Here is a 12,500-nt window from a genome sequence, read left to right as displayed (position 1 = left end):
GAAATAGTTTATCCCAGACACGAATGTTTTACTTTTTTACCCTTTCAAAGCTTCCATTTTTTTTTTGCCTTGGTTTGGTATCAGCGAATGAGACTGGTTTTTGCACTGCCTTCGTTCCTTGCTGATCCAATTCGCACACGCCTCTAAAAATCCATGGGGATTTACGCAACGCAGTTGCCTGTTGTCTCCCGAATACAACTTCTCAATGTCATTACAGTTTCTATGGAGATTTTATCCCATTTCTAACATGTTTCTTCGAGTGATCTGAAAGCAGTGACAGGGACAGTTTTCTTTAACTGGGAAGATGGATGAAATAAGATAAGGAAAGGATATATGAAGTTACGTCAACGTCTTGCAACTCGGCTGATCTTTTGTCTTTGGGTATAAAAAGGGTAAAATCATGGTCAATGCCAGATACCTCGTTGTCCTTCTCTACAGTACCACAGCGTGCAGTACTCAGGTAAGTGCAGATTTGTTTATTAGCATTTATTCTTTTAGCTAAGTACTCTGGTAAATTTTACGTTAGATGAACCTTCCGTAGTTTGTTTGTCTATGAGAATTGTATCAAAATATACATTCTTCTGTGAATATTCTATTTGCAGGACTTTATTTCATGTCCACCTCTAAAAACACCAGGTTTTGTTGATATGGTTTCTTAACAAATTCTAGAGAGTATTAGAATATGTTTCTCTACACTACATTATTTTTCTCATTGCCGCCTCAAAGGAAATGATGTCACAAATATAGCTGAAGTCTTTGTTCTTTCTTCCTTCTGAAGAAAGATATTATCAAACATTTTCATGAAGTCAATCAATGGATTTGCATTTAAATACCAAAAATAGTGTTTCTCCTTTTTCCATTTTAGTGAAAATCCGGACAAATGAAAAAGTTAAAATCTCATCATGCAAAATTGAATGCCAATATATTGCAACTAGTTTTCTTCAGAATGCGAGCCATAGTCATGTTTTCTTTGATGAAAATATTTTTAAGTCTATCAAAAATCAAAAGATATCAATAATATACTTATTTAACCCAAAATCAAATAAGGTAGTTTATCGTTAAAAGGAGAAGCTGATGTTGTCATATTCTATGGTTAAAGGGATTGATTTTCATATGATATATTATCCTACTAGATTACAAGATGTCTTGGGGAATATGGGATGTAGATTTACCAGTTATAAAGATATACTGTAATCAAATGATGACTAATTCCGTAAATGTCTTGATACTAACTCTACAGACCTATCTACGAAAGTTCTTAATGTAATCTACATATCCATCATGCTTTAGTTTTGTGTCTCGAGGATTTATTCCTATGAAATTAGTCAACATTAGATATTTTCTAAATACGTCGAAACGGAAACATTGAACTAAATTTTATATGATTTTCTTCATCTTTATCAATCACAGCCAAGATGAAATTCCTGATCATCGCCTCCGTCTGCGTCGCAGTCGCCCTCTGCCAAAATACAGTCCAGCCTTCACCCAATGTTCGCAACTTGCCTGCTGAAGTCAGAAGAGGTCAGTATTCTCTACTCTTTTTAAAACATCAAGATTCGGAAGAACAAACACGCATCTAAAATTTTTGTAATTTTTGTAATTTTTTTTTTTTTTTTTTTTTTTTTTTTTTTTTTTTTTTTTTTTTTTTTTTTTTTTTCAAGAGAAGCTGTCCCCTCCTAGTGCAAAGGAGTTTTTTATGATTATTATTATTATAGGTAGAACCATTTGAAAATATTTTATTCAGTGAAAATTTAAAACAAAGTTTTTATGAAAATATCCCAAGAAAACCAAATATACCTTGGAGGTATGATTAAAACTTTTTCTCTCTCATTCAGAGGCTCCAACCCAGTGCTATGCATTCACTGCCAGACGTGGCTTCCCCGTGGGTCAGTCATGGTCCCTGGCTCCCTTCTGCGGTAGGGCCACCTGCATTGCAAACCAAAACCGACTTTTCGAAAGGGTGGAAGACTGTGGCTTTGAGCCAAAGCCATCTCCCGGCTGCAGAGTTACAAATGAAGCCGACCAAGCTAAGCCGTACCCAGAGTGCTGTCCCAGATACGAGTGCCAGCCTGGTGCCAGTCTCCAGTACCCAACTGAGGAGGAACTCAGGGCTGCTGCACAGCAGGCTGCACAAGCTGCACAGGCTGCACAAGGAGGACAGAGTGGTTAAGGAATGGAACGTTAGATTTTTCCTGATTTTCCATCTCATAAGTCTATGATTTGTGTATCCGACTGATGTGTTTGAAATTGGGTTGTGATGACAAAACACACTGAGAAATTCTATTAACTTCTAAACAAGAACTAAAATAATGTGTTATGTACTTGAAGTGTGTTAAGCATTTATCTGTAAACACAATAGCATTTTCTATAAAAATTCAACATTCTAACCTCATACGTTCATCAGAGTCCGACTTATGATCGTTGTTACTATGAGGATATAAAAATATATAAATGAGAATTTTCAGAGTACCAATTGTAAAGAAGGAATAAAAACACTTATTTTTCATTCATTCTTTTAGTATATCCTTGACATCCCCTCCAGAAGAAGAAAATATAGGTAGTAAATACATGAGCAATTCTCTTTTCTGAAAAGTAATCTTTAATCTATATTCCATTGTTATATCCTTGTCTTTGACCTCGGTTCAATCAAACCAGGTACTACTATTTGATATGAGCTTGGATTACGTAAGCTTTTATGGCATACCTATAAATACCTTAAAGATGTTTTGTCCTGATTACATCTATTCCATCATATTTCTAGTCTAGATATTTGCATATACACAGCTAACACCTCGTTTGGATAGGTTTTCATTGCAGTTAACATAGACCTTATTAGCCTCTTCATACGAGAGAATAAAATACCATAAAGAGATTGAATATATATCGGGATATTTAACCAACTTGAAGATGCTGCATTGCCAAACGTATGATTGCTCGGTCTCTCACCTTCCCTCAGGTAGGGGTAGAGGGAATAGTCGTACCCTGGTGAAAGGGGATTAGCCCGAAAGGTCCTCTCTGAAACCACAGTCTCCCATAAGTTGCAGAAACTTTCGTGTTGTAGTTAGGAAAGGGGGAAGGGGTGGGCAGGGGTGAATCTGTGTGTGCGTGGGTTTACATATCTATCTAAATATTTAGCCGTCATTTTTGACGAGTCGTGTATACTAGTGTGTGTGTGTATATATATATATATATATATATATATATATATATATATATATATATATATATATATATATATATATACATACATATATATATATATATATATATATATATATATATATATATATACATACATATATATATATATATATATATACATACATATATATATATATATATATATATATATATATATATATATATATATATATATATATATACGTTACGTGTGTATATATGTGTTTGTGTATCTGCGTGTGTTTGTAATAACCTACACACGCACATTCACAGAGACTAACACACACACACACACACACACACACACACATATATATATATATATATATATATATATATATATATATATATATATATGTATATATATATATGTGTGTGTGTGTGTGTGTGTGTAAAGAATAAAAACGCCTTCAATTTTCTGAGCAATGCTGAAAACTATAATTAAATTGTGATTTACTAGGAGCCAACTGATACCACGAAATGAGAGCACTTTTTTATAACCTTCCTAACGAAAGGGTTTTGGGAATAAAAATGTTTTCCTTTATTTTAATGCAGTATTATTCGATAAAAAACAAAAACAAAAAAAAAATTAAATTCCAGTTTTATTCATTTAAAAGTTTCGTTCAGATTCCAATGAAACTTATACAGAATCATTTGAATAATAGTACGTATACTATTATTATTATTATTATTAGTAGTAGTAGTAGTAGTAGTAGTAGTAGTAGTAGTAGTAGTAGTAGTAGTAGTAGGTTGCTCCATTTATGAATAACGATTTTTTATTTTATCCTTAGCATCTTTTCAAATTTGAAAATCTTTTCAAGCAATTGAACTGCCATAATATTTCTAAGTTCTTCATTTACATTTGATGAATAATCAATCACTTATTGAGTTCCTCTATATCGTCTGTTTACTATTGAGAGAAAGGGAGATAAGCATAATAAAATATTCATTTTATACACTCTATGCACGACAGTAATATCCTTTTCATGCATCGACACAGTAAGAGATAGTTTTGACTCAGGATATAAGTTCGAATACTTACTCAGCCAAAAGCATTTATCATAAATGAAATCCCAGTGGATATACGTTCCCTAAGGTAAAATTCAATACTAAATGCCATTGTGATTTATATTTTCATTGATCAAAATCACAATTGTTAATGATTCATTTATACCCGACGAAAAAAAGCATAGCTAAGTACTTTTTCTACAAATATAATCTTAGCTTTTCCCAGAAGGGCTATTATCATATTCAAATGATGCCAAACTAGCTGAAGTGAAAAGTTACTTTTAATGGTAATGAAATTTTCTAGAAATGAAGCTGATACTGAGGAGAGTTTCTTATATTTTATTATTCATAACGAAAGTTACAAGAAATTATATTAATCTATGATGAGAGCAGAAAAAAATTATTAAAAATATAAAAATAATTGATTTCTTTTTCAGCCTCTCCTAAAGAACAATTGATTCTGTTAATTATGCAGCTTGAGCTCCTTGTGCAGCCTGTGCAGCCTGCTGTGCAGCCTGCTGTGCAGCAGCCCTGAGTTCCTCCTCAGTAGGATACTGGAGTTCGGCACCAGGCTGGCACTCGTACACAGGACAGCAGGCTGGGTACGTCTGGTCAATATCGGGCTCGTTCGATAATCGGCAGCCTGGAGAGTCATTTGGTGGTTGACCACAGTCTTCTATCCTTTCGAATAGTCTGCTTCCGTCTTGGAGGCAAGTGGATCTACCACAGATGGGATTCAGGAACCAAGTCTGTCCTACCTCGAAAGATTTCCGGGCGGTGGAGCCATAGCAGGCATTTGGGGCATCTGTAGATAAGGTGAAACAGATTACTAAAAACTCTTCAGGCACGATATTATTATTATTATTATTACTATCCAAGCTACAACCCTAGTTGGAAAAGCAAGATGCTATAAGCCCAGGGGCCCCAATAGGGAAAAATAGCCCAGTGAGGAAAGGAAATGAGGAAATAAATAAATGAAGAGAACAAATTAACAATAATTCATTCTAAAAAAAGGCAACAACGTCAAAACAGATATGTCATATATAAACTATTAACAACGTCAAAAACAAATATGTCATATATAAACTATAAAAAGACTCATGTCCGCCTGGTCAACAAAAAAGCATTTGCTCCAACTTTGAGACAGCAATTTCCTCTCAATTGATGCTGGTAAAAAATTAATGTACGTAAAGCTATTTTACTATTCAAACTGTAGGTACTTTCAAAATCGAATAAATAAAAGTTTAAAAACGAAACTAATGCCTACCTGGCGACACATTGGCCGGCAAAACACGAACGTTAAAGTTGGAATCGACTTGTGTTTGACCAAGAGCCATGGCGATACAGAGAGATGCCACAATCAGGGATTTCATCTTGGCTGTGGAGATTTAAAGAAAAGATGAGTAACTCACATTTTTTTCATGTCTGAATGAGAACGAAAAAAGCTATTATAAAGAGATATATATCATAATAATTTATCGTCAAAATTTCATCGTCTTCTTTCACAGCAGGGTTTAAACTTTAGTATGTGGCCATTACATTAGATGCTCCTGCTTTTTAACTTGGATTACCATAGGACTTTTCAAGTTTCCTTAAGTTTCAAGATAGTAGAACCGAAATTACCTTAAAAATATTCTAAGCTTTAAAAATTACTTTGAAACCATGCAAATTACCTCAAACTTAGATAATTACCTTAAAAGTTTAACCAGCTAAAAAAAAAAAAAAAAAAAAAAAAAAAAAAAAAAAAAAAAAAAAAAAAAGCTTCCCTGCAGCTTTTGATGCTTTTGGTGGCAAAAAAAAGCATGACACGAACACAGGAATTTTCAACTCCCAATACCTACATCACAGCCTCTAGCCCTCGCACAACCATCTTTGCTTTTATGCTCGAATTATTGTAAACTGGATATCTTTTACAGAGAACATAGCCACGGTAAATTGCATTATATTCTCAAATAAGACTACGACACAAACTGTTAATAAGGCGTTTAAATAAGTAGAATATCTCGAATGAAAACTTATATTGCCACTAAAAATCCTTATTCTTCTCCAGAGTTAATCAGTGAATAACTTAGCAGAGACAGAGAATCAGAATTGGGAACGCATGACAGTAGCGTCAGAGATCCACTTTCCACAACACTTTGCAGTACCCCCCACTCCCAGTCAGCCCCAGCCCCTACAAAAATATACATTCTTATCATACGCAAGCACCAAAAGATTTCTTTTCCATATTGCTTTCAACATTTGGTGATATATGTTGTAGTGCACACTATTCGAGAAATTTACCTTGGTCGATTATTATTATTATTATTATTATTATTATTATTATTATTATTATTATTATTATTATTATTAATAGAATACAAATGGGGGTTTTAGGGAGCCTATATGTCTACATGCTGAATCATCAGCAGCCATTGCTTGGCCCTCCCTGGACCTAGCTCGGGTAGAGAGGGGGCTTGGGCGCTGATCATATGGATATATATGGTCAATCTCTAGGCCATTGTCTTGCTTGCTAGGACAATGTCACTGTCCCTTGCCACTGCCATTTAAGAGTGGCCTTTAAACCTTTAAACGTTTATAAAATGTCTCTATATCTGAAAGATTTTTCCCGTTATTGATCTTTTGGATTCGTGAAAAGAAACATGTTTCTGAGATTGAAATATCATCAGATTTTGACAATTCTAATATGTATTGTAGCTATTTTCATCACTGTTCTTTAAAAATGCGAGACCTTCAATATATTCATTATTTCTATGAACGCTGTAGGTTCGTCAATCATCAAACATAGCTCAGAAGATCATGGAAATTAAAAAGAATGACTTCAAAAGGAATGCTGATTTCTAGTCATGTTTATGAAGTGATTTAAGGCATATCCAAATGTACTGTATTATTCATCGATGGAACTTGAAAAAAAGTTGACTTTTGAAGGAGTAAAATCATCATGAGGAGAACTTTCTTTGATATGAAAAGTATATTAAACTACTTTATAAAAAATCACGTCACTTGTAATTATCAATATTCACTTTTTTAAACCATATCTAAACAATCTATAAAGGAAGCCATCTTTAAAAAAAAAAAATCAATTAAATGAAAGAAATTTCTGTATTTCAAAAAAAATTCTAAAACAGTATATTAATGTACTTGCGTGTAATCCTCAACTTACGTTACCTTTCTTACGTAAAGGATGCTTTTAATAAGGATACGGAGTTGTTGAAAGAATGACCATACTACCTAGCTTATATATTCGGCGCTGGGTCTCTTCTGGAGAGGCAAGATGCCGTTATTAGGTATAATTTTCGACATCTGCCATTTAATTTCCTTTCCATATTCTTCTTCCAGATGCACTTTTATAATAGTATATTTACCTTTCATTTGGAGTTCTTCCAGAAGAACACGACGGCAGGAATATAATTATCAAATACAGTATATATTTTAACCCAGCAAAGGGGCTTAAATGGTAACATATGGCAACCCTAGTCTATGTTTCCAAGATGCATGGCAAGTCGAGCTGGCAAAGTTAAGAAGGTCATACACTCGAGGAAAAAATGATTAGTATTATCCCTGAGACCACTTCCCCGCCAAAACTGCCCCCCCCCCCCTTCCCCCAAGGGATACAGCTTATTTATTTTGCAGAGGTTGAAGTTCATGAGAATCCCCCCCCCCCCCACCCTTACATAATCTGCAGGCAGTGGGCATTTTTTTTTCTTCTCACCCCCATGATATCTTTTGGTCATTAGTTGTTAATTCCATATATTTGAGTTAGTAAAATTTAATGGACTTTGTGATAACATCTATAGTTATATTCTTGCTCATGCATACGTATGTACCGAAAATATATAGTAAACTTTCTTATTGTTACAAATTTAGTAATACAAATACGTACCGTTTTGAATATTTATCATAATAACATTGCCTTTTCCCCATCTGTTTCTTTACCTTCCTCTCGGATAAGTATTTCAAAAACCATCGTTACTGTCCTCCTTCAGTTATAATGGCTATCCTGGATGTTAATTTACTTAGCCTTGCATGGTGTCTCGGCCCTGCATATTGACCAATTTTATCCAACATTTTGTCCTTTGTATAAGAGTTGTATAAGTCACTTTATATTTGTGTTGGTATAGTTTTTGTTATCAGTATTTTCAAAATAATGTTCCAATATGGGGTAATTTTGTTGCTTTTAAGCAGAATCCGGAACCAGCGCGTCTTAGACTTCGTCAGAGTCGTTCAATGTATTGCATCATTCGTGAACTGCAGGACAATATTCGAGACGATGCAGTCGCCTCCAGACAATATGATATTCTTTTATGCTCAAAAACTTTGGTCCCTCAAATGAGGCACTCATCTGAGCTCCTCTCGCTGATTATGAGACTGATGTCACACCAGGTAAATCCTGATACCTCAAATCCAGTTAGCACATAGGTTCCGTTTTCTCTCGGAGCTTCTGCTGACATAGTTGGTAGCAACATTACCTTCCATTTGAAGAGACTAGGGTTCAATCCCAGTATGAGTTAGACATATATATATATATATATATATATATATATATATATATATATATATATATATATATATATATATATATATATATATATATATATATATATATATATATATGCTTAGACATATATATATATATATATATATATACTGTATATATATATGCGTATATGTACAGTATATATATATATATATATATATATATATATATATATATATATATATATATATATATATATATATATATATATACATGTACGTATATATATATATATATATATATATATATATATATATATATATATATATATATATATATATATATATATATATATATATGTATGTATGTATGTATATATAATCCACATATATGTGATAGATAAAGGTAAAGCGAACGCATGGTAGATATAAGAAGGAAATAGATGATTCTGTAATAATAGATTTTATTTTCGCCCGCCGTAAAGTTGACTTTTAAGAAATGGACCAAGCAAGGGATTGTTACATCGTTTTAAGTATTGCCTTTCCCTGTTAAAGAGTCATTGGCTGGGCATAGCGAAGCTTCCTCAAGCTGCCTTTGTCTTCAACTCCAACAGTTGGGGAGTTGGTGGTACCCGGTGAACAATATATCCCGAGGCTTTAGTAATTGGTAAGTAAAGAACTGCGTAAAGGTGACTTTCACTTGTGTAGATTTTTAGTTCTTTATTATTATTATTTTTGTTTATTGGTGATCTGTTAGTTATTTCTGTACACTAAATGTAATTCAAATACACAACTGATAATACCTGTTAGTTATTGGCTTGTATGCTGAATGCTTTTTAAATAACCATTGTTTAACTTTTCTGTAATTGTTATTTCCGGAAATAAGTCTGGGAGCACCTAATTACCATCGCATCTCAAGCTTATAATCTGGAGGGAGGTCTTTAATCATTAAGAGCTGGTGTTACTTGTATTATCCTTACATACAGACACTTGTTGCTAAATAGACTGATTGTTGACAACGCTGCAATATGGTGAAGTATTTTTTCATTCTAAACTCAAAGGCAAGTATTGTTTTGTTTGTTTTTTAATCCAATCCCAAGCAAGCCAGTCCTCCCCGATTGGGGGCGGCGCCCCCAATCGTGGGAGGATGTTCCCTATAGCGCAAGGTAGACCTTAAAGTTAAAGGTCTACCGTGCGCTATAGGGAGGCTTGCTTTAACCCTTAGTTTTAAGTTCGGCGAGTATTATTTTCTTTTGTACTTTATTTAGGTTTTTGCAACTTGAAGCCTATCGATCACAAACTTAAAGTAAAGTTTTCCTAACTAATTTTCTCTTCACATTAAAGTAGATTCATTCCTGATTTTAGTATTAATAATCCTACTCTTAAATTCTAAAGTATATAAATTGCTGTTTTACGAAACTGGTTATTTTATTAGTTGCTATTTACTTATTATCAGTCTTTAAGATATCGATCAATTATGTAAGGATAACTTAACTCTTTATGTAAATGTAACCTTTCTGATAACTTTACTTTTTTTTCAGATTGGATGGCGATAATTCAGGTTACAATGATGTAAGGACTAAGTTCGATCAACAACTCTGGTTTCTACCTATGGCGGCTTGGTTTGGATGAAGATTGTTACTGGAACTCCTGTCAAGGTCTTTTATAAATACTTAAATTGATACTGGAAATCCTGCTAAATTTGTTCATGCCCATTGGTGTTTGAAAGTCAGTTTTGTACTGGAAGATTTGGGAAATTATAAATCTTAGAAGTTCCGGTGGTTTAAGTTACTGGTCAGTTGTAAGTTATGACAGGTTAATTTAATTTGCTTTTTTTTTGACATGACTATTTGCTCTTCCAGTTTTGGTAAAACCCACGCCTAAGGTTTGTGGTATTTCTGGCAGGGAAAATCCTGGTTAGCTGGCCATTTAATTAGTTAATCTTAATTTGGCTTTGATTTGGAAGATCATTCAGAATGATGAGCATAACTTTGGGTCAATTTAAAGTATGGTTGACTTATCTTTCCTTTTTATCATGGTTTAATTGTATACTCCAAATAAACTAATATAATCAACTCCGTGGTTGTCCTACATAATGCATCTTTAAGCTATTACTAAGATATGTAATGTTGAAAATTAAATGGAAAATTTTTACATTTTGGTTCGGTCTAATTATTTTAACCAGTTTAAGAATTTTTTTCTTAAAACCCGGAACTCGGGTTTGAAACATTTGACTTTATTTTGTAATAAGACCCGCTTGGTGAATGCTCAAAATAAGTATGATAATAGTTATTCAACTAAAGCTTCATTTGTAATTATTTAAACTGAGTAACCTTATTGACCACTTGTCAACCAACGAATCACAGATTGAAAGTAGATTGTTTGTAGTTTCTCAGCTGAAATATGAAACTGTTTATTTTAGGTTTTTACGCAGCTCTAATGTGCGAACTAGGAAACTAACTGAAAGTAGACTGCATCAAACATAAGTTTGGTGATAGAGCATTAAGTTAAAAACTTAAACTAGGGATTTAAGTGTGATATTTAATAAAAATCCTTACAGAAAATGTTTAAGGTAATTTACCAATAATTTAATAATGGAATAACTTGACAGCTGATGAGATTGGTCAGACTTACTTTCTCTAAAGAAGCTTATGTTCATAATGAAAATATTTTGATAAAAAAAAATTAAATGGTATAAGATACATTTAATGAAGTGAAAACCTGGGGATATTGTATCGTTCATGAAAGAATTTCAACAGGGAAAACTGAAGAATTAGATTCTTGGTCAAACGCTAAACAGGGCTTCGCTTTTCTTTTTATTAGTTTAAAGTAAAATTAATTCTTTTAGTACTTGCATTTCTAGTTCTGGGTGTATTAGTTCTGGGAGTATTAGCATTCTAATACAATGAGGCCTTTTTTAAACTTGGATGTGTTTGACAATTGGAAGCATGGGAAATGGCGATAGTGCAACGGGGCTATTATCTTGCAAGCAATTATGAAGTTTGTTTCTACTGAAATTTTGAGTAAAATAATAATAGAACTCCATTTGCTTGTAGGTTCAGAAAAGTTTAGAGCTAATTTTAAGAAAAAACATACTCACATTTTGCGTCCTAAAGTTTTAATTCTTTCGTAATTTAAAATAATTTTCTTTTGATTTTTAACTAAAGTTAAAACTATAATTTCACTAAAAAATATAAATTTTTTCCTATACTGAAACTTGGTAGAGAATTTTACTTTGAAGTAAAGTTAACTCTAAAATCTTTGCTTTGTTTTTTTTTTTTTTTTTTTTTTTTTTTTTTTTTTTTTTTTTTTTTTTTTTTATCCGAAGGGAGTTTTATTTGGGATGTAGAACGTTAAGGTAAGAGTTCGTAACTGGGGAAATACACTATTTCTAGAATCCTATAAGTGTTTATGGGGCTAACAGTTACGGTACATGTGAAACGACCATTGGAGAGTTAATGGGCAGATACTTCTACAGTTCAAGAGTGACTTTGGTCATACGAAAATTCAATAATTATATATCGAATGTTTCATAAATCCTGAGAAATTAGCTGTAATTTTCAAAATATTGTACAACGATGTAGATTGTTTTAAAGACAGTTCTATATTGTAAAGAAATAACTTCTGTCCTGTTGCAGGAATCGTTTAACTCTGCTACGGTATATCAACAAATGTAGCAGTTAAGATATTTTATTTCAGGCTTATACTAACTGTTGTGTTTAACTGATAGCAAAGGAATAACTTTATTTTAAGAGGACACACTAACGGATCCAGGAAGGTGGTTCGTGAAACCCATGTTTGAAGAAAATAAAATTGACTATAACCTGTAGTTTTTC

The 12,500-nt window shown here is 32.9% G+C and overlaps 2 protein-coding genes across 4 annotated transcripts; one reads left to right on the top strand and one right to left on the bottom strand.

Moving 5' to 3' along the window:
- The first annotated feature begins 369 nt into the window (after nucleotides 1–369).
- LOC137649810 (uncharacterized) lies at nucleotides 370–2,506 on the top strand. Its single transcript, XM_068382756.1, has 3 exons — nucleotides 370–460; nucleotides 1,411–1,521; nucleotides 1,836–2,506. Exons 2-3 carry the CDS (start codon nucleotides 1,416–1,418, stop codon nucleotides 2,168–2,170), a joined length of 441 nt encoding a protein of 146 aa, XP_068238857.1. The 5' UTR covers nucleotides 370–460; nucleotides 1,411–1,415; the 3' UTR covers nucleotides 2,171–2,506.
- A 2,005-nt stretch (nucleotides 2,507–4,511) lies between these two features.
- On the bottom strand, nucleotides 4,512–7,474 carry LOC137649809 (uncharacterized). 3 transcript variants are annotated; one of them, XM_068382752.1, is made up of 3 exons: nucleotides 7,357–7,474; nucleotides 5,456–5,566; nucleotides 4,512–4,993 (listed from the first exon to the last, which is right to left on the bottom strand). In XM_068382752.1, exons 2-3 carry the CDS (start codon nucleotides 5,559–5,561, stop codon nucleotides 4,656–4,658), a joined length of 444 nt encoding a protein of 147 aa, XP_068238853.1. In that variant the 5' UTR covers nucleotides 5,562–5,566; nucleotides 7,357–7,474; the 3' UTR covers nucleotides 4,512–4,655. The 3 variants fall into 3 exon arrangements, with proteins under 3 accessions (XP_068238853.1, XP_068238856.1, XP_068238855.1); XM_068382755.1 differs by having other exon boundaries at nucleotides 7,352–7,449; XM_068382754.1 differs by having other exon boundaries at nucleotides 7,334–7,391.
- Between the last annotated feature and the right edge of the window lie 5,026 nt (nucleotides 7,475–12,500).

This window comes from Palaemon carinicauda, chromosome 11, assembly GCF_036898095.1.
Source record: "Palaemon carinicauda isolate YSFRI2023 chromosome 11, ASM3689809v2, whole genome shotgun sequence".
Classification (NCBI taxonomy): domain Eukaryota; kingdom Metazoa; phylum Arthropoda; class Malacostraca; order Decapoda; family Palaemonidae; genus Palaemon; species Palaemon carinicauda.
This window is presented reverse-complemented; position numbering and strand designations above follow the sequence as displayed.